At 39.1% G+C, this 27,242-nt stretch overlaps 1 protein-coding gene across 12 annotated transcripts in view; it reads right to left on the reverse strand.

The window, feature by feature from the left end:
• Positions 1-27,242, reverse strand: part of ESRRG (estrogen related receptor gamma) — a 403,755-nt gene that overhangs the window by 10,153 nt on the left and 366,360 nt on the right. For 11 of the 12 annotated variants that reach the window (XM_066995513.1, XM_066995511.1, XM_048057618.2 and 8 more), the window contains one exon: positions 3,897-4,166. The exons of the other annotated variant lie outside the window; for it this stretch is intronic. In XM_066995513.1, the coding sequence (XP_066851614.1) occupies positions 3,897-4,166 (270 nt within the window). The remainder of the gene's footprint in view (positions 1-3,896; positions 4,167-27,242) is intronic. 12 annotated transcript variants of the gene reach the window in all.

Below are 27,242 nucleotides of genomic sequence, written 5' to 3' on the forward strand. Positions count from 1 at the left end.
TGGAGGCCCTTTTCTCTTCCTGTGTTACTGGCTAGACAGCCAGTATTCATGTTTAAGATTAAATTTTCAACAGTGCATAGGGTTATACTTTTAAGTGCCTAGCATCCACATGTAGGTCAAATTTTTCAAGATGCCAGCAGTCTATTAGGCAGATACACACAGATCACATTTTATAATGTGCTAATGTATTTTGACACATTAGTTACTTATTTTAGGTCTTAGATGGGAACTTTAAAATCTGGTCTCGGTTGTGACTCCTGAGATCTTCTGCAACATTTAGGCCTGAAGGAACAATTTAGTCCTTACTGATCAGGCAGTTTCAAAAATCTGCTCACCTGCAACTCCCTGTTTAGTATTTCCTAATCAATACATGAAAGCATTTTCTAATATGGAAAAGATGAGGAGGTCACCTTTTATGTGCAGGAGTGTGCACGTGTGCACTTGCGTTCACCTGAAAGTATTTTGTAAATAGTTCACCTTCCCTTACACACAAGGAAGTAATTGGTACATGCATGTTTTGGAAAACATTCAAAGTTGATTTTCTGCGTGGGTAAACAAAGTGCTCGGTGGTGCCAGATTGCTTCATTTGGGCAGTGCAAGGGGGAACGCGGGGCAGCTGCATCCGGCAGCTTCAAGGAACTTGCTTCTGTGCACAGAAGGGAAGGAAAGCAGGAAGAAACCAGGGATACTGACAGGACAAGGACAACCCTGTGGTAAGAGGGACTTCCCCAGAGTCCAAGCATAGAAGGTGCATTAATTACTATTGAATCATTGCAGAGATTTAAAATTAACCTGATACATTCTTTATTAAGCACTACAAACTAAACGTAACTATTGAAACTACACCTGCACAGTGTTTAATGTACACAGGACTAAAACATCCATACGTTTGTGCTCTTATATATGTATTTAAACTTCACAGACACTACATGCACTCTGCTCGGGATCAAGGATAATATCCAAGGTTGATAGTTCTTGCATTTCTGAAAATTTAGAGGTGGACTGGCATTGGCCAACATCAGAATGAAACAGCTGAGAAGAGCCATCAGAAAATCAGCCTGAATACCAGCTCCTTGGCCCCGCCTTTCAGAAATCAACTGGCAGTATTGCCTCAGAAACTGCACTGCAGAAATAGACCCCATGGGCCAAAAGAAAAGGCAGCAGTTGAGGTATTTTTAATGGTCACGGTAACTTAGATTTGCTGGCCAAAGCAAAGCTTGTGGTATTTATCTATACAAAATACAATCAATATTAAGACAATCTACAATTTCTTTTTCTGCTTCTATATACCAGCAGTGAAAGCAGTGTGACACTGTATCATAAATCACTAACACAGATGCAGTGCCATAAAACCACCTTTGTCTGCTATTTACAGTAGAGTTAACCTGGGAATTTCACTAGACACCGTGGATATGGCTGAAACACCTAGGAGTCCTTAATATACTTTATCCATTCTCTCTACATCTACAAAAATGTTGCTGTATTTTAAACTGGAAAATAAATAGTGGTAGTTTTTGAAGAAAGTGTTGTAGCAACAAAATACAGTAAAATGTGAACTGCTAACCGATGAACTTCATAAAGGTATTTTACTTCCTTTTCTCAGGTACAGCTGCATGTACATTAATCAATTTCTTAGTTATGTAAAAACAAGCTATTTCTGGTTTTGTCTATGAAAAAAAAATAAATTTGATTTTACTTTAATAATTTAGTTTTAGCAGTATTTGTGAATTATAACACCAGTGGTTTTATATTCTTTGCTGGCCTGTAATTCTGCAGGTTGGTGTAGCCACAAAGTTTGATATCTGCTGCATGTACAACCTGGAGCTGAAATATTTAATGTCAGCAGTGAAACCACTCTGCTAAGAGGGAAATCAAATGACTGGTTTGCTTTGTAAATTCTCTGTGCAATAGTTTCTTTTAAAAGAGCCATTTTATTTCTTTTAAGATGAGGGAAGGAGATGTTTTCACTTAAATGTGCCCTGAGTTCTAGTATACTGACTTATATTTCTCTCTGGCATTATCCTTGTTGAAATTCCCAGTGAAGTTAATGAAGCTACAGATGATTTTGACACACTCTATGCACAATGTATGACTAAACTTTTTTTTTTTTTTGGCAGCAGTATATTTTATTATTACTTAACCACTGTATGCCTTTTGGCAAAAAAACAACACGTGAGTAATATCTAACACTGTATCCTTATATTCTAGCCCCTAAACCTTTTTATCAAGTAAGTACAAGTACAAAAATATTTCTAACTCAAATGGACTTTAATTTATAAAATTAAAAAAAAATACAAATAATTTCACAATTTAGACTCCTACTTCCAGATAACTTTCTTGCTCTGCTCACAAAGAATGAATAAACCTGAGGAAAATCTTTCTTGTGACTGCAAAGTGTTCTCAAGTATATATTTATAATAGTAAAAAAAATAATAAACTCGCAATTAAAAAATAATGTTGGGCTTTGAGGGGTGTTTCAGCTTTTTGCTCTTCTGGAAATAAAATAATATTCTAAAACTAAGGACAGAGTTATTGGGGTGGAGAACACTTTACAAAGAAACTAATAAGCATTTTGACTTTGCATGCTTTTGAATTATATTTCCAATTAAAAATGCAGAGTGCTAAATCACATTACAAAGACAAATAGGAAAGTACAACTTCATTGTTGAAAACAATTTCCCTCCTATCAATCTGAGGATTCATGCATCAATATTGTAGATGAACTGTTAATTACAAAATCAATTAAAAAATTATTTCTAAAAACAGTCACGCGTCCTGGCTCTCAGGGGGGCAATTTGGGCAGAAGGTCTCATCTCACTAGGACCGCGCCAAATCACAAGTCGTCATCCACAAGTAAGCAAAAGCAATCTGGTTTTTCATTTTTCAGCGCGGCTGAGCCCAGCCTGAGATTGATCGTCACATATGGCCCCAGAAAACAAACTGTCAATACCTTGAATGCTGCAGAATTTGAACAAATAGCCGTCCGCCCATTCAAGCCACTCATTGCATCCCATTTAACAGATTTTATTGACAGTTTCCTTCTTGTAATTAAAGGGAAAACTACTGGCCAGCAACCAAGATAAAGTTCAAAGATAGGGTCAAAACAAAAGCAGATGGAGGGGCACGGTGTGACTGTCAATGGAACATAGCATCAGAGCACGTTATTGACACACAGGTATCTAATGATCGGCACGTCATTAAAGAGGGATCTATCGTGAACTTTATGCAAATGCTAAAAGGGACTTAAGACCACAATAAAGCATTAAGGAGACACAAAAGGAAAAACAACAAAGCACAAACGATTTTTACTTATCTGACTGTATTCACTGCTTCAGCACTTTTAAATTCAAATGCAGGAAAAAAATTCTTCCTGAGATTTTTAACCCTTTCTGCACAGGTAACAGATAAATGTAGAGGATCCATAAGGTAAGGTGGGGTCCCTGCGAGACTAATAAATGATTTCCTCCCCCCTCCCATCTCCTGAATTCACCCTATCAAATAAATCATCAGTAGCTGCATTTAAAGAGGACGCATATAGCATATTCTCAATGCATCCTTCCTGCTCATTTTAACTGCGATGATTAGACTTGTCTGGATTATGGAATGGATTTAGGAGAACAACATCCATATTCATTTGAAAGGATCTTTGCCTGTAAAATACTCTCCAAATCATACAGTGCATTACCCTCCACTCCCTTAGGATCATATTCCCCAATTACTTGGAACCAGAAAACCCTTCCTAGTTTGAACTGTTTTGTTTGTTGCCTGTTAGACTAAGGGTTGATTAGCAATTTCTTCTTCTAAACCCATATTTAAAACGAGCACACAGAAAGTATTACGGAGAAAAGAAAAGTGATATATTAAAAATGTAGCAACCATTGTGCCACTGTGCCAACCTGAATTAGCAAGTGCTATAGCTTTGAGGGTGACAAACTCTTCTTTCTCCAACTTCATGCTCTTGTATTTCTTTACCAGCTGCAGTATGGCATTGTTAAGGTCAAGAAGGCCTGCCAATTTGGACTGGTCTTCATCCATAATATAATCTTCAGCATATACGAGCTCATCTTCAAAAGAAAGTGACCGGTATACAACACCGAGAATCAAAATCTCCATCCAAGCACTCTGCAGAAGGCTCATCTGGTCAGCTAGAGACAAAGTGGAGAATCCTGAATAGGAAAAAAAAAATAAACAGGAAAAAATACTAAGCACATTTGGATTTGTCATAAACCTGCTCCTCTACTTGATTTGTTTTTATATAGTATGTACTCTATTATTATCCCTTCTGCTTTTGTGCCTTTCATCCCCATTTTACTATAGGAATCTCTTCCCTCTGTTCATCGCTACTTTACACCAAGATGGACAATTTAGGAGGGATTTTTTTTTTTTTTTTGATTTTGAAAGGGATGATTTGATGTTTTAATAGAATTAATGTGATTAACACAAAGAGGAAAATTCTCTTTGAACTTTAACCTCAGGGGAAAGAGAAGTAACCCACCCTCCTCCGAGAAGATGTCAATTACTTCTGCAATGGCTCCTGCCTCTACCACACTTGTTGAAGTAATGGGACGGCATATTACAGTGCCAACTGAACAGCAGTCACACCATCGCTTTTCTGAGGACAACCAAAAATTTAATAAATGCCTCTTAATGAATTTAACTTTTGCTTTCCTATTTTTTTTCTTTTCCCCTGCTGTCTTTCCTAATAGGATCACAGGGGGCAAACATCTTTACTGCCTTACCTTTTCAGCCTCTTGTTTACAGTACCTGCTAATTTATGACATCAAACTGCTAATATCCCAATCACATTAGGAGCTACAGAACAACATGGGCGAGGAAGTGATTTCTTGGCCTGTTGGTGAAATGCAGCAGTTTGCCAGTTGGCACCAGCAGCCACAAGTACTTAATAAAATCATCAAAGGGGATTAGTCAAGCCTTTCTTAAAGGGTCTTAAGACATGTCTGAGGCTTTCATTTAGTTGTTTATGGAGCTGCTCACATGTTCTTTGACAGGGTTCCTTCTGTACGAACATTCTTTTTTGCTGTTCAATTACACTTAAATGCATTTTTCTGTTTTGAAAATCAAGAGTTACAGTCAAATAGGAACAGATCATAAACTAGCAAATCTGCAAGGCATCTACTCCAAACAAGATTTTCTCTATAAGCACTAAGCAACAGAAGTAATACAATAAAAAAGACAAGCCCACATCCAAACCACCAGGCATCCATAAAAATGAAATATAAAACAGGCTGCATGCTTGCTCTCTCTTATTTCCTCCCCCTTCTTATTTGTTTTCATTTTCTCATACTGTCTTTTGAGTCTTGTGATAGAACTGTAGCTCTCTGCCTTCAAAAAAAAAAAACAAGACCTGAGCCAACACCACCACGAAACCCTTGAGGAGGTGACAATGGAAAATAACACATCTGTGATTAAAATAAATAAGAGGGAAATGGAGAAGAAATAATCGTTTGAAAGGTTATAAGGAGGAATTCATGATTTCAATTAGCTTCAACATTTCTGTTCCTTCCTGTCTTTCAAGAACCAGTTTTTCTGCAGCAGCAGATGGACAGAGAACGTAGCCTGCAGCACTGTCCTGTGACAGCCCTATTCTCCCTCCCAGACACTGCTGTTAGTAAATAGATTTACACATTCTCCAATCTCCACACATCTTTCTGCCGAATAATTAAAAGCAGGATGATTAGTTTATTGAGTGGAAGGAGGAACTTTTTTATTGAGGTCCATCCACGATTTTATCAGGGCCAGCACTTTTACGGTTGTCATGAGGGTGCAGGCATCCAATTTTTCTTATCTGCCTGATTAATACAAACGCTGTTTCAGGACGCATTAATTAACAGATACAAATCTACGTTCTCATGGAAGGATCAATACAGAGAAGAAAAGAGGCATCAATGTGAATTTAGTGCTGATGATGGAGAAGGCACTCTATTGACATTTACGTGCATAGAAACTTTAAAGTTGCAGTGGAGCCCTTTTGTCCCTGTGATTTACAAATTAACAATTTTTCAGGTATAACAATGTTTCACACACTTCTGAAGAGTTTAATTAAGCAAAAAGCAATAAAATCAGTTTTGATTAAAAAAAAAGTTTAACTTGCAATTTCTATTCTTTTTTTTTTTTTTTTCCTTGAACACTCCCTACTTCCTTCCTTTATTTACTTATCTATTTTGGCACTTTTTTTTTTTTTAATAAATACTGCTATGTTTCAATAACACTTATTGTCCCACAGCCAAAGGAAATTACATATGCCCCGTGAGAGGGAGAAATGGGATTTTGCCTACAATTTATTGTTCTGCACTCTTGAAAAATCTCCTTTCTGGTGTAGAAAATATACTAATTGTTTTTATATGACACACAAAAAATCAAAGGACTTTTTTACATTACAGAAAAACTGGCAAATATAAACCACACTGTTCTGCTCTCCAATAATAAATCAAATAAACATGATTATTTTCTCCCTGATCGAAGTAACTTTCCCTTGAAAGCATGCTCAGTGAAAGCATGTTTTAACTTTTACAGGCTTCCCTTGGGGGAATATAAAGCAGCATCATGTTGTAATTAATCTGTCTGTTTTGTTCTTATTTTTCAGAAAATGTGAAAGCATCCTGCGTGTCTCTTGTATCCCACCAGTGCCCTTTTAATAGATGTTCAGCAAGTCACAGTTAACAGAACAGATTACATAGCCATAGACGTGTTTACATAGAGGGATTCATTTTTAACCGTTTCATGAAGGTCGTGCTTACTCCGTGCCAAACTTTGCTCTGATCCTCTGTGCTTTTGTTATACGGATCCCCTAGACCAACCACATTTGGTGACAAGCGGACACTTCCTATTTCAAAATGTAACTATTTGAAAACAAGTCTCCAGATCACCCGTGAATACACTGCCAGCTTTCTGCACCTGCCATAGCCCTCCCGGTCTCAGCCCTAAGCTCTCTCCGAACAGCCCCGAGATGCTGCCCACGGTGGGCTTTTGAACTTTGTCATGCCTTGTCTGGCTCCTTAATCCCGGAGAGCCTTGCCGCTCAGAGTTTTCAATGTAGCACTGCACAATGGCTTTTTAAAGCACCACGTTGTGCACCTTCTTCCCCCTTCGCACACACCATGGTGGTGACAACTTTGATCTCTGCCCGCCTCCCTCCCCACGTCAATGCCGTTTAATGTATCGCAGGCATTTGCTCGCAGAATGGCTCTGTACCTTGACCTGCCGTTAAACAGCGTGTTTGTCTGCGGTACGGCGCGCTCCGAATAAACCAGATGACAGTCTGGAATAACGTCATCTGGAAGGATTGGAAGGCTTCTCAAGAGTCAGGTACCCCCGAGGTAATAAGCTTGAAGGAAGCATGTTTTGTGCCAACCCTCCTGCCATCTTCTACTAGACGCTCATGTGCTTGACAATGATGCCATGGGCACTTGTCACGATTTTTTTTTTCCCTTTTTGCCTAGCAAACCGATGCACTTTGCAGTCAACTTACAAAAAAGGCTAAGCATTTGAAAGTGTGAAGGGCAAAAAATATCTGACGGCTAGTCTTCAAAAATACACTTTCATTTCAGAAAGCATAAATGTTTATTTCCTGAGCTGAGTGTTGACAGAAATAGGCTGCAGTGCAGGCATATGAATTTAACCCCTGGTAGGCATTCTTTTCAGCACGGTTTTATGTGGCTGCATGCAAGCATTGTAAATCTACAGGGTGTCTTGTAATATCACTTAACAATAGCATTGATTTGCTGGTTACAGATTGTCTTCCTTCCTTTTTTTCTTTCTTTCTCCTCCTTTCAGGGACTGTAGCGTTTCTTTGGCTAAAAATAGATACTTTTCTACAAACAGCATATCACACTCAAATTGTAATTATGCTGTAATGACTCACTGAGATCACCGAGTGTGCATTGAGAAAAGGTTGATTGAGCAACTGAACATATGCTTGCTTTTCTCCTTTCACATACCAGTAAACCCAAAGCTCCAAGGAAGCAGAAATAAATAGGTAGAAAGGCCTCGGCATGTTTATTAGGGGAGCGGCCAGGGCGAGCGGGATCTGCGCAGCGCTCTGTGCTTGCAGCCGGCGAGGCAGGCACCGAGAGAGCGCCGCCTCGCAGACGGGGCTGACGAAGCCACAAGCTCCTCAGCTCCCGGCACTCGCACCGCTTGCTCTCTGCTCCACGCCGCTCCCAGCTCCATGCTAAGCAGGGGAAATCTTTTGTATTCCTGAAGACCCTTTCCTCCGCTTCATTAAGATGGACTTCATGGACACTAACTCACTAGGGGCTACAGTGAAGCAGCTGCAGATGGTCAAGTGCCAAAGTAAGATCTGTAGCTTACACACAGCACTGTGAGAACTACTTGACAAAAAAAAAAAAAGAGAGACAGTGGCTGGACGTATTCCTACCTTTATTTCCAGCCTTGAGCATTTGAGGCGATGCCTGAAGCAGGCTACTCTAGCTCGAGTAGTTTCACTTTGCAGGGAATGAGCTTCGCCTCCTCTCTGTTATGTGCGCAGAAATCACAATGTTTGATCAAACCAGGAATGAAATTGCTGGCAAATCTGGGAGTTGCTTGAGTTTTCTGATAATCACCTCCCATTTATTTCACCATTTATTTTTGTGACTGTTTGTTTTAAGAGCAGAATATTTCTTTTGCTTGCCCTGGTTTGTACTTCAAATATCTTCATTTACATTTTCTATAATCAAAGCTCTGCTTGAAAATGACATGTTCACTAGTGTGTTGCAGATTCAATATATTTACACAGTTGAAATACCAGAGCTGGATTTTCAAATTATTTACACTTAATTTTGATAGATTAACATCCTTCTAAATGTTTTATGGGTACTGATGTTTCCAGTGCAATTTCCTTACTTCAAAAATGATGTAGAGTCACCACTGCCAGAAGAACAAACTGATACTGCAAACACTTTAAAAACAAACAAAAACGAAACAAAACAAAAAAAAACCCACTACTTTTAGCCTAGAATACTTCATAGAGAGAGTGTGGCCTCACAGTCAAACAATAAGCAGTGGGCCAAATGCTTTCTCCTGACTACACAGGAGTGAACATAAAGACACCCCACTTCATTTCAAGAGCAGCCACAGGCCCAGGATGCTCTTGGACATGCCGCGGTCCCAGGGCTGCCCAGTGGTCCTGCCACGTGCTTGGCACTTGCCCAGACTCATCGCACAGCTTCAGCTAATCTCCAGGGATGTACACAAAGGCTGGTGAAATTTCAGCACCGAAATTCCTGCTAGGGCTACATACGGTGTTCTAGACAGGATCAAGGTATTTGCTGAAGGAAACCTTCATAGCCTGACTGTCACTTAAAATTAGTCTCTTCCTTCTGCAGAAACCCAGGGAAGAAGATGGCATGATTCACTTTTTTAGGGTGCCTCTAGAGCTGGATCTCCCACATAAATCTAAATTAAGAGAACCTTTTTATTATATCAATACAACACAAAATTGATTTAATCGCATTTCAACATACTCTGTTATAAAAATATGTAACAAGACTCACACACTTTTCAGCTGTTATGGAAACTATTAAACAGAAGGAGAGTACTCTGACTAATCACCAAACATATTTCACAGATTACGGATGAAATTTAGTTCTTGGTGAAAGCTGGAACAGAAACAGATACACTTCATTATGCCAGAGTGGACCTGTTACTTCTTTTTTTTATTTTTCTTCTTTTTTTTTTTTCATACCCATTTGCTCATGGAGCTCTTGGTCAAAGGACTAATAATTGCATGTGATGCCACAGCAAGCTGAAATGTAAGCATGACTGAGGATTTTCATGTGCAAGGTGTCAGATCATGAAATAGAAAGACCAAACTTGAAAGTCAAAGATAGGTACCAAAGCACAAACTCAAACACGAAACACAGCCAAAGACTCAACTTAGGCTGTTTGTTGGATTCAGCTTCCAAGCTACTTACAATTGATGTGCCACAACTAAAGTTACATTTAGCAACTAGTCTCACCCCACAGCTTTCTGCACAGAGGACAAGTGAAACCACAGCATTTTCCCAGCAATACTTTGCTATACAGCACGTCCTCCTGCCCCTGTAGCAGAGCACTGAAAGAAGTGCCGGGACTCTGCTGCACACCAGGAGTGCCGGCTGCCATCTGCGAGCTGGGCGTGCGCCCGCCTGGGAGATCAGGTTTTGTATGTGGAGTGCCCAAGAATCCCTCTGACTCTGCTACAAGAAAGAAAAACACATTCAGAGCACGCTGGGGTATCTGCAGCCAACCAACCCGGTGTGCTTTCTCACTTTTTATTTAAGGATGCTTATATTCTAACTCTTGCTGTCCAAGTTCTTATAAATATATATATATACATATTATATTTTTAACAGGAAAAAATCCTATGACAAGCGCTTTTTCACTAAACCTAACTGCATAACGGGAAATGCCACACAGAGCAGTAAGAAAACCAGGGCTTTTATCCTGACGCTACTTTCATCTCACTGAAACAACAGCAGAGAGATGGCACGGCAATAAAAATGCATTCACGCTGCATGTCCCTCTCAATCTATTAAGAACAATGGATTCTCACTAAGCAAATACTCACTTGTCAGAAGTATTTGCAACACTGGATTCATTCAGCAGGAGTAAGTAAGTGAAGTTCACAGCAATTTAAAAGCAGCAAATTAGACATATATAAACAGTGAAGATGCTGCTTGCCTAGCGTGACCTTTCACTCGAGGTATACAAAAAAGTGTTAATGTAATTTAAATACCAGTTAGAAATATTTCTCTTTTGTCTTTTACCCTGTGAAACCTTACATAGTAAGATTAAATAGAACAACTTAAGCTTGTCATTTCTACACAGGGTAGAACGCGTATAGTGAGATGTAACTCGCTGTACTTCCAACTGATTTCAGCACTTGATGCTGAGATCTCTCTAACCAGCCAGATATTACTAGGCAGCTCCTTTAAAATTTCTTTTTGCTAGTTACAGTACAAGTTCTTACAAGCTTCTTCTTTAGCAATAGTACTGGATATGAGCTGGAAAATGCCAGTGATTAAGACTTTCTCTCTGACTTCATGTTAGCACTTCCAGTTGCTAATACTCTGCAGTGAAACATTAAGGATGAAAAAACCTGGTCAGTCACCCTTGCTTCAGGACAGACTTGGTGAGACCTGCATGTATGGGATATTTCCTAACAGCATTTCTGGAAACAAACGGTTTGAAGTATTGCACACACTATTTCCATTATTTTTAATTTCATACCTTATTCTGGTATTTACTAAGAAAAAGGAAAATGTAAAACAACAGATTTAAACAGATTCATAATTAATTAATAATAATTTTCCCTTTCTTCTGGCTTTACCACTGGAATTTCTACAATTTTAAATAGCATTACTGCAAATTCATACCAACCTTATATTAAAAAGGAACCAGGCCAAACACTTCTACTTTGATTATCATCACCGGATACTCTGAGAACAGATTAATAGTAAACTCTTTTTTTCCTTTTTTTTTTTTTTTTTTTTTCCTGTATGTTAGACAATTAGTACTTGGAAATCCTCATGTTTTACCTCTCTGTAGTGACTTTTTAAATTCTAAGATATGGACAATCGAGGAATTTTAGAATTAGCATAGCAGTCCAATGTGACCCAAGGTAGCTGTAGGTCCCCCTGAGGACAGCAGTACCGACTCGCAGATTCTAGAGGGTAATCTTTCTAATGCACTGCATGTATGATCTGATCTGATTATTTGAAGTTAACTTTTGCAGTTCTTTACATTGTAACCTTTGAACATGGTTTGGTTAGACTATGGCTTTTTTGGGGTCTTCCTATTGAAGAAAGTGGAAGCAGATGACATGGTGTGCTCCTAAAACCAGCTTTGCTCTTACACTTGAAAAGTTTGTGTCCAGGGTACATCATTATTTATTTATTTATTTATTTTACATGTCTGACGTATTTTGAGATACCACCTGCGTGCCCGGACATTTGTAAAGGAGAAAACATAGCAAGATTATATTTATGACCCTGATTTTTTTTTTTTTGTGTGTGTGAGTCTACATTAAAAAAAAAAGCCCAACAATATTCTCAACGTAAGTATGGATTTCACACAAAGTTTCCTTCAATCTGTTCTGGACGTATATATTTGCGTATAGGCATACTAAAGTCAGCCTTGTGGGTGAAAAAATAAAAATAAAAAACTATACTGACATTAATAAAGTAACTGTGGATGAAAAATGAAAATTATCCTGTGTTATGCTGTAAGTAGATCCTTCAATGAATTCAGCTAGCAGAAGTTAAACTTTTTAATCAAACATAATTAAACAACTAAAAAGGCTGCCCTTTTCCCTTCTTTTTTTTTTTTACTGAGCCAAACAAACAAAAAGAATGTGGATTTTACAGAAGAATGTAACTAAATTAATAACAACAAACAACATTACTTCAGGTACTGCTCACTTCAGTCTTTGTACGCATCAGCTTCTGAGCAACAACAAGCACAGACTGAGTACCGAGAAATTTGGAGCTCAAGCTCCTTCAGCCTGCTGCACTTCAAAGCCAAGTTTGTTTCGTTATTATTATTTTTCCACAGAAAGGACAGATTTCTTGCACATTCAATATATGCTGCCTTTTATTAATAACCTCCATGGGTCTGCTTTGAGAGCGCTTTTGCTCGACGAGTGCTAGGTCATTACTGCTTGCCTTTTGCTCCCCCAGGGATGCTCCCAGTCGTTTGCTCGCTGAGAGCGGTGGCAATCCTTGCTGCCTCCATCAGGCAAAGCCAGGTTTCCAGGAATTCCCCAATCATGTTAATAATATGAATCCAACACCGGAATGTATTAGCATAGAGAGACAAGCGTGCCTGCGACCCAATCAACGTATCCGCGTTAACCCTGTGTGCTGAGCTAGCTGGGATCTGTTTCCATAGCCAAAGCAAAACCTTCAGGTGGGAAAATTTCTGGTAAACGTATCCTTTCACTCCCAAGCAGGAAAAACACCTCTCAAAACATCTTCCTTCTTCTTCCCAATTTTTAAAACTTTTCTACTGGCTGGTTGATGTTCTGAATGTGCTGCAGGTGCCAAAACATTCCAGTGCTGTTTATGTACTCCCTGCTTTTGGGGCACAAATCGGCATGCATTCGTTCTCCTACATGGATGTGAAATTTTTCGTTTACCTAGCTGAATATATAGGTACCATTATGAACATCTCTGGGGGCTGTGTCTTAAGTCTACAACAGTCCACACACACACACATACCAAAAAAAAAAAAAAGAGAGAAAAAGAAAAAAAAAAGGAAGCTGCCTGATTCTAATACACCTAATTAGCCATCGGCAGACTCTTAATTGCATACATTAGGATGATTCCATAGTGGAGATTAATTCTAAATATACCCAAGCAGCTGGTTAAGATGCCATGGATTACAGTGTGGACTGTACTTTTCCACTTAATTAGATATCAAAATTAAGCAGCAACAAGCATTTTGACATAACGGGGATCAAGCCGCCGCTTGGCATCCCAGAGCTGCACTAAAGTGACCGCTAAACAGAGCCGCACAGATGGAGAGATATTAAATGCCGCACTGGAAAGTAATTTCAAATAATAAAATATCAATATTTACATTTTAATTACCCCTACTGAGAGCCGCTCTGTCATTTTCACTATTGCCGACGCAGCAAGGGGTAGTGGAATGACATTGCGGCTCTGACTGCAATGACTATTTTGTTTCCATTAAAGAATGACAAGTGTTTTAGAGGCAGTGACACCCAGTGTGTGAACAAGAATGACAGCAGATCAGAAAATTCCTATTAAGGGAATAAATGACTCAACAAGAGAATTTACTTCAAGCAGCCAGCTCCTCCTTCAAACACATAATCCTTTCTAAATTTCCTGCAGAAAGTTTATTATTAGAGGTGCCCAGGGGAAACCTTAGCTTCTCATAAAATATTTAGACTGATAGGACCTTACATGATGACCGGTCAATTTAAAAACACTCATAACTCAATGCTCATCCCATCTAAGAGAAATGGGAAGAGTCTGTGAATCAAAAGAGTTTGAGGGGGAGAAAAAGGCAAGTAACAGCACACAGCAAAAAGGAGATTCCTTCCTGTCAGACCGGGAGGTTTGGACAGTGCATGGGCAATGCTGGGGCTATTTTTGCCACCTTGCCATCGGTTTTACTAGCACTGGCACAGGGAGGACTGCACACCCCATCTGGATCACAGTTTGCTGGCCGCCTTCAGAATGACAACCAGGATCTGATCACAACCGGTTCAGGGCACAGTGCAGGTTCATGCCTGCCTTATTTTTTTTTTGCTGGGTGTTACTTACATACAAGCACTTTTTATTGCAGCATGTACAGCAGAGACCTGCAAGATACTTTTGTTGCACCTTAGGAAACTAATTACTTCTGATCAGGTCTGAAGTCAGTACCATGGAAAACATTATATTACATCTGACTTGCTGCATTTACAAAGAAGGAAAGGAAGGAAGAAATGTATGAAAATAGTTGAGGAAAAAAATGTCTTCCTTGAGGATGTTTGTCAAACTACAGGGATCTTTAGACAATTTCAATGGCCTCAGACATGAAAAAGTATGTACAAGAAAATCCTTGGTCAGTACCCCCCAACATGCAGCTAAGTGACCCTCCTAAGTCACAGCTTGCAATTATTTAATAATGTGCAGAGCTCAACTTCTATAAACGTGACAAACGGCTAGAGCAGAGTTTGGATAAAAAAAGGCATGAAAATTTTTACAGAACGGAAAAAGAACAGCTTTATGGCAGTGACTACCGCAGGAGTGTTAGAACCAGGTTTGACATTAAGGATTAGCAGTGAAGTACAAAAATGGTACTCTGACATTAGCTGCCTAACTAGTTGATCTTCTTTTTCTTGTCTTTCCTCTTCACTTTTTTTTTTTTTTTTTTTAAGTACCCAGGAAGTACTTCTTAAGCATCCCTAATGCTTTTAGGACAAGACACTTCCCCATTTCTCAGCCACTAGCACCTTTTAATTTCTGAAAGAGCCACGGTTGAAAATCTTAATTAATTGTTCCATACTGCTTCAGGATCATTATGCAATGTAATAAAGGCCGTGTAATTATGAAATTTTACAGCCATTACCAAGGCTGATGGCTCGTATTTCATCCTCAGCTGGACCCAATGGCTTTTAGCCACTCAGCTCCCCTTTGATGAACTACAGACAGATCTATCAGGCCCAAACAATATCCAGGCAAGGCGGCTATAATAGCTACCTACAGATGAAGCCATAGATAAAGATAAACTATAAATCTACACACAAATGCAGGCACATTGCCTCAGGATGACAGAGGGGAGAGGATGAGGCACTTGGGAAAGCTAGCAGCTTGCAGAAAGGAAACCCGCTCTCTCGCTGTCTCTCTCTCACCCTTATTCAGTCTGAAATTTGTTTGGCTTCTTAAAGATGTAAAACCCTCTCACACTTCTAAAAAAAAAAATAATACATATTTTGAAGAACTATGAGTTTTTCAATAGAAGGCAAAGTGTCATCTTATCCATCTATTAAATTTAATGAAGGGGCAGTTATACGGACAAATCAACTCATCCTCTAGATAAAAAGTCATAGTCAACAAGTTTGCAAATAATATCCTTAAAAGTGAATCTAGGTCTGTTGCTTCTGACACTGAAAAAAAGCAAAACATCCATGATTTCTAAATGCATTATCATGAGCAGATGCACAGAGGTGAAGTTAGATGACAGGCTTTCACTTGAGGCGGCATGGGAGATGCAATTTCATGCAACATTGTCCCACATTATTTTATTTTCAGTTGAAAATGAAAATACTTTTAAAAATTCAGTGGAAGTTAAAGGAACAAGGGGATTATATATGACCTTAGTACCTGCACCACCAGAATGTACTTTATGGGGGTGACCTCCAACAATGCACTCTAATTTAAGACAGAAGGCCTTCCAAGTATGTTTTGTTAGTTGTTCCAGAGGGAGACAAGGCTGACTAAATGATCTCTGAGGAAAAGAGATGGAGAGCTGCAGCATCCTCACTAACTTTCAAAGAGTCCAGGGAAGAGTGTGAAAACATTAGTCTGAAAACTGCATCCAGTAGTAGCCCTTACAGCAGCCTGAGGTTAGTTGTGAAGCTGACGTCAAGCTCATGGCTGAAAAAAATCAGAAGACAAGAAAACTTAAAAGGAAAATATCAACAGCATTCTAATACTAACGACAGAATGGCTTGGCCCTTTCCAAAGAAGGTAGGACAAATTCAGAGGAGGTTTAGAGAAAGTATAGTAGAACAAGGTACCTGGGAAAACTCTTATGAAAAGAGAAAGTGGGAATTGTTTACCTCAACTTAGTAATGAATCAGAGAATGCAATACCAGTATATATATATTAACAGTATAAAAATAGGTCTAAAGCTTTTATCCCCCTTGTTTTATAACACAGACCAAGCACCATCACAGTGAAATACAGGAAGTTCAACATGAAGGAAGGAAGGAAACCCTCCATTCACAGCATTGCTGGACTGTGGAACTCCTTGCCAAAAGGTGTCACTGAAGCCAGGACCTCAGAGAGGGAAAGCCAGAATAGTGACAGACAGAATACTCTCAATCCAAGTAAAAAGGACAAGGATTGTTTTCTTCCTTATCCAGTATAATCTCTAAGCATAGGAAATGAGAAAAAGTTTTCCTGAGACTTCTTTCTGCCCACTATGCGGTCCATGTATCTTCCCCTGAGGCTAATAACCATTGAAGACAGCAGAGTGCACGCCAGTGAACTAGCTTTCAGTTCCTACTTGCCTTAAAACTCAGAATTTGGGCTGCCTTTCTTTGAGGTGTTTGGATCCTGCTCCTACAATTAGAGTTTACAAGAGAAGCGCTTAGAGAGATGTGCCCCAGGCGAAGAATCTCAAAATCACAGCAACTGAGCTCTCACTCTGGAACTGCTACTGTAGAAAGATAAAATTAATGGATAGGGAAGAGCCACAGGAAATTTGCATCACACACATAAAAGCAGCAAGGTATATGTAAAAGCGTGTTTGCATAGGACTGTGCATGCACCCATTTGCACTAAGCAAACTCAGGGTATTGTAAAGGCTACTGACATGAGGAAGGATCACTTGCTCATTAACTTGTATTCTTGGGTTATTAAAGATGCATTTTTTGAATAACTAAAACTCTCTTGCTGAAGGACAAAATGATCATGTCATCAACCATGTCAGATCAGAGAAGTATCTCCTGAAACAGGGAACAGGGTCACAAAGGGTCACTGGTCAACAAAGTTGCAACTGCAGACAGGCAAGGGAATATGTGATTCAGGTTTTTCCAGCACAAATGCTGGGGATGTTTGATATATGGTCTTTTAAGGACCAGTATCTACTGTTAACATGCCTTATTGAGACAGCACGTATAGGGAATATTCAATGTATATGGTGTGAATTGATTATTTCTTGTAGTGTAAATCATAAGCATTCTTAATGGGAAAACAACAACAAAACCACCAAATACTTTATCACATACTGCACACTAGGACATCTAGAATACTAGGATATATAGATACCACTGGGCTCTGATTCCTGGACAGCATTTTAAATTGTCTTCTTATGTCGTAAAGTTACTAGAATTCAGCGAAGGTCTTTGCTAAAGCATGGTAAATCTTCTACCTCCTCCACTTTCCATCCAGTTGGCTATTTTTAGGCAAATTAGCATCAACCTCATGGATGAGCTCTATAGCTTTACCTCTTTTTATCCTCCTACCCAATCACTCACATCAGTAGGATGAAAAGCACCCAGCAGGAGCATTCTTCAGAGAAAAAAAAAATTTAAAGTAAGAAGTAAATACAAAGATGTTATTTTAAATTCTATCAGAAGCAGTTATACCAGTCAGACTGTTATATCAGCCTAATAAAAATAATGTAAGAAATCACATATATACCACCCTACAATTTTTATTCCACAGAACAGCTGCATGAATTTTTGCTCACATTGGTAAATGTTCAGTCTGTCACAGAATGAATGTCAGTATTGCATAGTATAAGACCACTGCTATGATTTTTAATAAAGTACAGCAAAGAATTAGATGCTGATCAGAAAGTTATGTTGTTAATTTACAGTTTTCTGAGAACTTCCTTGAAGCAGACCTGGCTCAGACATATTGAGGCAAAGTTAATTTTTGCCAGGTATGGATTACTGCAGATGAAAAGGGAATCAACCTTACATATTTTGTGAAAGCTTTTCAGTATTGGTCTTAAAACATTTTCCTTTTTCAAGTATTTTTTTTTCATTTAATAAACAGTTGTATGCAGCTTACGCATCAGCATAAAGCATTTTCAAGGAACCTGCTTAGAGAACATGCAGAGGAGGGCTTTTGTTACGTCTCTGAAAAACCTAACTGCAGTAAGACCATACTCTGACATACAGAAAGACATTAGCATAAGTACAGACCAAAAATGGAAGGGAAATAGGGTATAATTGCATGTTTTCTCTTTCAAGATTCACCAAATGTGGCACAAATCTGTAGCTGCTATAACGCACGCCATGTTTTACACTGATTTTCTACACTTGGTACTCCCTAGCTGAATTGTTTCTAAAGTCTACGGTGATTTTTTTTTTCTACAGCAAATCAGCAGTTTTTCAAGAGGTCTCTGTGCAACCCAGGAGTATGACATTTACTAATGTGTTGAGATTCAGGGATTCTCCTTTGTAGAAGCCAACACTAATAAGAAAGATATGGTTCAGTGTCCTGGGTATTCTTCCCAGTTTTATTAATTAGATGGAAAGCTTCTCCCTCTGGAATACTGCAAGGTATTTATTAACACTTCAGCCCACAAACTAGAGTAAATTTACAGTAGTGGAGGTAATTGTTACATACACGAGCTCTTGTTATCAACTTGGCAGGGATAAGCAAAAAAAACCCAGAGGTTTAGATTATGATCTTTTTCATGATATTTTAATTGTGCTTCTTAATCTGCTAAATTAAAAACTTTGGTACAATCTTACTCAGATCACTGACAAAAAAGATGGTATCAATTTGCAACAAAATGTATGAATGATTCTATCCCTTTTAATTGTACAGAGAATTTAACAGTCACATTCAACACGGTCACAGAGTGACTAAGATATAAACACCAAGTCTTCTACAGTTGTGCCATCTTATCCCTCAGAACCTTCACATTTTACTCCAAGTCTCTCATCTTTTAATACACAGATACCCTTCCCTAGCTGATACTTAATACCATCAGCTTCTTTCTCTTCCTTCGCCTTCAATACCCACAGCTACTCCCACTGCCACGTCCTAGCAAACTGGCAACTGGCAACGACCAGGCTGACAGTCAATGATATTTGTTACTTATGTGCTTTACTCAAGAAGCGTAAGTATCCTCAGAGCTACTTCATGCAACCACATGTTCCTCTCACCATTGCCTTCAGCCTTCCCCTCCTTTGCATCTGTCCCTCTGTCAGACCTTGTTATTCTTTTTGGGCACCAGGAGATCAGTTTCAAGTCCAACCAGTGATGCCCTGTCCTTAACTGATGCACACTAAATTAACTACAGAGCTTTTTCACTACGCAGCTCTCAGTGCTCTTATTTTTCATTCCTCACCCTATGTTCTATACTTGTGGAACTGCAAAATGTTGAGCTCTAGCATCTGGTATTTGCACACATTTGTCAATTGTTTTTAAAATTACATGGAAAGCACGATTGTACTTTATGTGGGTGTGCTGATGGAAAGGTCTGAAACATCTACTCTATCAGTGGTATGAGAAGGAAATAAGTTAGAATTTCCTCAAGTGTTTTGCCAAAACACCATGCTTGCTGGGCAATCACATAATATTTGGTCTAAAGGCCAAATCTTGGTATTCGAGATGTCTGTGCAGAAGTAGCTATGAGAGACAGCTCCAAAAGCTCTTTTGTAATAATTCACTGTTGCTGTGATCGTCTTTGTAATAGAGCTCCAGTTGAAACATATTCTCACTATGTATTTATATCTTCATTCCTTCAGTATCAACGTAACAATTAGATTGACAACGAATCCCACTTAGCTATCCTGACTGCACAGGGCACACATCATTCCCAGCTAACACTTGCCAACATCCCCTTGTCAAGCAGCTAACTAACTTACTAACATCAGCAGTTTTCAGGAGTATATCACAGACGACATAGGAAGTATTGATGAAGCATGAGGTAATAGTCAGAGGAAGAGCATGAGAACGACAGTCTAGTATCCCAAATCTACCACTGACTTCCCTGTGATTCTGTTGGAGTCACTTTACCCCCTCTGTCTTGGAGACTTTCTGTGCATGCTAGGGATGTATATGCCAATCCACGGGGCTGCTGTGATATTTTATTCATGCAATATTTGGAAAAAAATAAACAACTAATATTGTAAGAAAGAAAGGTCTACAAAGTATATTTAACATTTGCAGAAAGCAGAATGGATGAAGGTATAAACTGGCTAAAATGTTTTAAAGAGAGTGGATATGCTCTATTCAGCTATGTAAAAGAAATAAACCAATGTGTTATACTCACATCTTTCAGTCCTAGCATGCTGCGAATTCTGCTTCATGTTTTACATCTATAGCTCTCAGAGGACCCCCAGATTTGGAGGTACAACTGATGATTTCACTGTAAGGAAGTTAAATGACTTGCCCGAGGTCACAAGGCAGGTCAGTGGCAGAGCCACGAAGGGGACTTACCCTTCAGCTGCTGGTGCTGTGCTGCCCCAGCGTGCTACGGCACCTCCTTCTCTCTGCCTGGAACTACAGCCCTCTGAGTCCTGTTCCCATGGGTGTAGGCTCTGTATCCAGCCCACATAATGAAACAGTCTCATGGTCTTCAATACTTCAGCTGATCATCAGAAAATGACCAGAACATAACCTGATTGCAACTAGCAGGAAGTTTAAATCGGTCAGTACAAGAGTTTGAAATGGTTTCTATTAATGTGACCGGATTTTCTTTCACATACTTCTGCAAAAGCAGGACTATGCCCACAGGATGAATGTATTTTGCACTGTACTAAGATGAACATAAAGTAAAACTAGGATCTTAACCATGCAGTGCTGACTTTTATAACACTGAGTAAGAGGGTCAAGTGCACTAGTGTTCCAAAACTGTAAACAGACATTGATATTATACTGTATGTATAAAAATGCATAAAATACATTTAATTAACTCAGGGTTGTGACACAGACTGACAATTCAAAACAGAAATCTCAAAGCTATGCCTGACACCTTTGGAGTTATTTTGATCTTTCAGGAAGATACATATTTAGGCCAGATTTCTATACATTCGTATGTATTTTTTTAATATTTGAAAAATGCATATTATTTACCCAATTGCCTGGAATGTCTATTGGAGAAATACATTATTTATTTTTAAAAGCAATCCATATATTATTTACTCAGCGGATGAGAATGACTTGAAAAAACCGTTCTGGTCCATCAAATAAATACATATTTATAAATGGTTTTTAAAATGCATATTATTTACCCAATGGACTGTAATGGCTCTGCTAGTGCCATTACATGTAAATATGTAATTAGCCACACAATAAAATATCCCTACAAAATTTCTCTGAAAAGCATTGTATTTCCATGTGTCAATGTATAATACCGTTTCTGTTGTTATTATTTTGTTTTTAGCATCAAAGGTGATTACCCTATGCTAATGACTAAGGCTTTACCATATTTCAAATCCAGCTAGCTCGGCAATTATACAGAGCATGAAGTTGAAATCCGCGTTCCTTTCTTTCAAAACTAAGATTTCCCAATCCTCTCCTCGCGGGCAGTGCAGCTGGGCCAGCCTCCCTGCCAGCCCCCCGAGGCCGATGGGGCTCCCCTCGCAGCACCAGCACTCCCGTCAGCGAGAAGCGGTGAGCACCTGGGCATGGCGCTCCTGTCGCTCTCCTCCAAGCTCCTCCTCGCTGCTAGCCAAGGCACCTGCAACACTGCTGGACCACCTCGGTTAAGGCCTGCCAATCTCAGCCGGTGCCAAACTTTTTTTGGGGGCTTTATTTATATTCACGCGGGCTGTTTTCTGCACAGCACTGAAGATCCTCAAAATCCCTTTTTTTTTTTTGTCATGAAAGTGAGGGCAGCATATGAAACATGCTACTCCAGGGACAAAATCCGTCTTACCTGTATGAGTATGTCTTTGAAATGATGCAATTTAATAGAAGCAGCCATGCCAAGTATTTGGGAATTTGCTAAGGACACACATTATTAGAAAGAAGAAAACATGCACACTTTGAAACAGGAGTGAAAAGTACCATTGTTAGCAGTGCAAGTATCTGCTGGAATAGGTGTCATACATTAGGATGTAAATTTTATTCTCTGAGCTGAATACCAGGTGATTAATTCTGATAGCATAGTGATCAATCGGTACAGATGCTGCACCTGAGCAATGTTTGTTTTTGTACACATTAGTAACAGAAGTGCATCACTAACACAGGTGTCACTTGCAGAGCTGTGCAACCTGTCTGGTTTCCTGAAAACACTGACACCGGTAGTTAGGTTGCATGTAGTTCTGCCAATTTTTTCAATTAGACCCATTATTGATTTGATGAAAAAACAAATTAAACATACCATGGTAGTATGGAAATTGGCAGAGGCACCAATGCCTCTGGAGACTACAAAAACAGGGGAGACTTTCACAAGAGACCTAGGTAGCAGTAGTCTAGTAACTGAGGTATAAAATATCCAGGGGTATGCTAACAGAAAGAGATCTTTGGAGAAGAAATGCAGTGAAGGCCAAACTTTGTTAAGATCACGGATCAAGAGTTGCTCAGTTGCTTCACTATAAATTTGAAACAAACCTCCCGTTTTCATGAAGCTGCTACAGAATTACACCAGTCTGAAGATAAAAATGGGCTGGCAGCTAATAACGTTTTTTGTTTCAAAACTGCGAGAAAAACTGTTTGCTAATTGATGGTGCACTTTAAGCTGTCTTCATCTCTGACATGTGGAACTGATGCTGCATGCAGCTCACATGTATTTCTTTGCAATTTTTCATAACGAAAGAACAAGAGTTTTCGATGCCAAGAACAGATAACATGCAGTGATCATACACGAGTTCACATGTCCATGTTTGCAAAACCACCCTCCTCACCCCCTCCCTTTGCTTCTTAACAGAAGCTTTTAGACAAGGAGCTCAACACAGTGTGGAGGCACAAGCAAGTAGGTGTGCTCACAAGCAAGCTTCTTCCTTAGTTTCCATTTAATTTTCATTTACCAAATCAAATCGAACTGCTACTGTGAACATTATTTTGTTACAGAGGGGCTAAAGGATCCCTCCAAAAGTCACTCCCAAGCACTTGAGGTTTAGCTTCTTGAAGAGGGTCAGCTGAAACAAACCTGACAGGATGCTGCAACAGCAGGTCCACTCAGGGCACACAGCTCACGGCCCAAAAAACCTCCGTGAAGTTTCCTAAGGTCAAATACAGTAAGCCCACTGTCTGGCTTTGGTGCACTGGAAACCTACATAAGTCAGCACAAGCCTACAAAATCCTCTTTTCTTATTTCCTCACAGCCGCTCGTGCCACAGCAGATGGACAGTAGTTTGCACTCTCTCTCTTGTGTCATTCAGCACTGTACGAAGGCCCAATAATACGATTTCCGACAAGGCAAAACTTGAGTTGAACTCAGTGCTCTGCACTTTCAGGTTCCTTGCTCTATACTGCCAGAACAGTCAAGGATATTTGGATGAAAGCTATGCTCAGTTTAAGACAAGATTTCAGTTTCGTGTATTGCTAGTGCTGCCAGGATATAAGCTTATGTTGTTTTTTTTTTTTACTCTTGAAAAGCATTTAAATTGTTGTATACAAATAGAGTCATTAATGGAAAGCAAGATATTGCGAATCAGACAAAAGACACATCAATTAATCCCTGGGATGCACATTAGGCAATCAATTTTCCCAAATCCCAAATCAATTAAAAAAAAAAAATAAGGAAAAAGAATTTGAATTTCCACGCCTTTAAAAAGACGGAAATGGGAGGAGGAAAGAGCGAAGTTGGTGTCCCACTCCTTCTTGCTGTCTATCTGTCTGCACTATGCTCTGAAAATACTAAGTATGAGGTAACTTGCAAAGATTGTGAAGAATGTATTCTGTGTCAGTGGAAAAAATGATGTTTCAGATTAAAATGTCTAAAAAGAAAAGAAGGAAAGAGAAAGAGAAAGGCATAATGTAGAAAGCATTAGGAAACTTTTGGATTTCAGTCTTATGCATGCACAAGGTGCCTGCTCTGGAAAAAGGTGCAACGTGTCTCTTCCTATGCCTTTTTGTGCACTGATGGGAGTGATGTCCTACAGCATTTCAAGTCATTTATTGAAGTTTGGTGGTGGTAGTGGGAATGTTGTTAAGGGAAGTAGAAAAAGCAATGTCCATTTGAAGCTTGTCTGTGAACTTTGCATGAACCGCCAGGAATAATGTAGTGTGATGACAAGCCAGTTATACCTTCCACTAAATTTGCTGTCTGGAATGAACTGAAATAGTGTTTGGTTTGTGTAATTACGTCCATCTATCTTTATATTCCAGCGGCATATCGCAAATTGAAAATACTAAAAATTGACTGTTGGTTCTGATATTTAATGATTGCCAAAGACAAGACGATGATTTATTGGTTACTTACCGATGTGACACATTTGCATCTTATTAGACAGAGATTACTATTCCTTAAAATGCGGACGAGGCCTGATCATGTCTGATGGATTGATTTGATTTGCAAATGTAATCAAACTAATAAGAGGGAAAAAATGAGCAATAATGCCTTGTTTTTCAACTGGCAATCACTCCCCTGCCAACAACGCTGATATCCCTGACTAAGCAGCCTTCACACAGCCTTGCTGTCTCCTCAAATAAACAAAGGGATGCAAAGAGCTTGATAAGAGGATAACGAGCCAAGTATGGATGTAACATGGAGCCTGTATCTCAGCAGTGTACAAATGTATCAATGGGAGTACCAGTATAGGACTTACTTTGCCTTCTGTCCTTAAAAGGCAGCAAGAAAAAAGCCAAAGAGTAAAATCACAATGATAAAAAAGCCTATACTGAGTCAGGGAAAAAAAGTTCATAAAAAAAAAGAAAAGTGGTTTTAATTTAGGGAGACCCAGGAGAATATTCCTTACCGGTACAAAAGTTACAGAATAAATTCCTGGAATTCCCCAACCTGAAGTGAAGCTAATTTGGGAGTGTATTTTGGTCAATATCTTTCAAATAATTGGAATCACTGTCTACAGCCACAGCATCAGAGAACCTATTTCCAGAGGCATACTGATCCGTATTTTAAAATCCTCCCAAATAATACACACAAGCTTTCTGCAGATTTTTATCTGCACCATATGGATAACATAAACAGTTAAATAATATATTTCACTATAAACATTCTATCATTCTGGCCACATGCTGATGTTTCCATAAGGGCTGAAATATGGTTCTAGATAAGAGCAGATTCTTACTCTGCTTACAGTAAATGACCCTAATTCTCCACAGTAGGATTCTCTTCCTTGTTAATAATAATAAAAAAAGGCTTTGTGAAAGGAATTGCACCATGTCCCCCTCCCTCATTTAAACAAAAGTGGTAAGTCAAGCAGAAGGAGATGATAATGCTTTGAGGTCCACACAGGTTTCAGATTGTGACCTGCATATTTAGGGATTGATCCAAACCCAGTGAAATCAAGGCAAGTCTTTCTACTGACCTAAATGGGTTTTCAGATAAAGCTTTACGAAAGAGGGAGGATTGAGTGTGAATGTTGACAGCTGAGGAACTGATCCTACATATATTTGGGAACACAGAGAACTCTGCACAATGGAAGTGTCTGTGTAAATAATGTGATTGTACTACTTAAATATTTTCCAGACTGATTGCTAATTTGCTTCACTAAGGGATATTCGATAATGTAAAAAAAACTTGCTTCAGGGAATAGCTATTATGAAGTGTCAGGTTAAAAACAAAGTTGAATATATAGCTCCAATTACCATGCTCAAAGACCTCAAAATATTTTCATAATTTAAAGTTTTACAGCTCATGTAATTTATACTTATTCTAACAGTGGGAAAGCATCCCGGTCAAATTCCAATTAAATAATTACATTTTGCCTACCTAAAATTCTCACTGCATTTTTAATTGGCTAGGACACACTTCACTGCTTCTCCTAAATTGTTTAGTGTTGCCATCCAGTATATAAATAGCCACCACTTTCTCGCATGGAGACAGTACACTTGTCTGTGTAGCTATCAATGGAAATTCCCATCCACCTGTAGTACCGCACCTCACCGTACCCATGGCAGCATGAGGCCCTGTCTCCCCATTTCATACCCTCTTTACAAGTATTTTGTTGTTGTTGTTTTGTTTTTTTCTTTGCTTGCCCTTTTTTTTTTTTTTTTTTCCCTTTTTTCCCTCCAAGCAAGGTTCTCTGAAAGATTGCATGTTTGTCACTGATTCTGGCTGATTACTGTATGAGTATGCAAATATTCACTGTCAACACCCTCTTCTCTTGACCTTCTCTCCTGAAATGCCCATCTGAGCCTCTGTCAGACACTGCCCTCTGTAGGTTTATGAATGCTTGAATTATCCTGCATAGAGTATGCATAGCTCTTCCTGAGCTCTACCTGGACTTACTGTTTAGCGTCTTTCCAAAGCACCCTGTTTCAGAGTAGCCTTCTGTTAGCAGAGACCATGGTGTGGTTCTGGATTCATATTTGAGGATTATACTACACAATAAGAGCTACTAACCATTGTTTAGGTGCTAAACACAATCACTATGATCTCCAGATTTGTGTTGAATTATATTAGGGGAACTATTCAGAACAAGTCATTAATGGTGTCTGGAAAATTTTCACTAACTTGAAACTTAAAGAAACTCTTCAAAATAACCCCCTACCAAATTCACTGAATGAAGACCATCTGGAGTTCACGACACACATTGCATATTAAATCTGTAGCTGAAGATTCACTAAGCAATGCACACCTGCACCTACACGAAGGTTAACTTTATCTCTGGGAAACTTCAATGTAGTAAAAAGTGAAAAACTGATCACAAAGTAGAATGCCTTTCTACAAGCAACAAATACGGGGAAGAAATCAAAAATTATCCTCACTACAAATTCAGTTCGTGCAGGACACAGGAACCATGGCAAGTTCCATATACTACCAGATACAGCTTGCATCATAGCAAATTTGGATCCTGTTCATCAAGGCGGGCATGATGCTAAAGCACAGTTACAAGAAAATCTCTGACTAGAAATACACCCTGCAGCCTGCTAATGTCATGATGTATTTATGCCACTAAGTGCATCTTC

This window comes from Anser cygnoides, chromosome 3 (genome assembly GCF_040182565.1).
Source record: "Anser cygnoides isolate HZ-2024a breed goose chromosome 3, Taihu_goose_T2T_genome, whole genome shotgun sequence".
Taxonomy (NCBI): domain Eukaryota; kingdom Metazoa; phylum Chordata; class Aves; order Anseriformes; family Anatidae; genus Anser; species Anser cygnoides.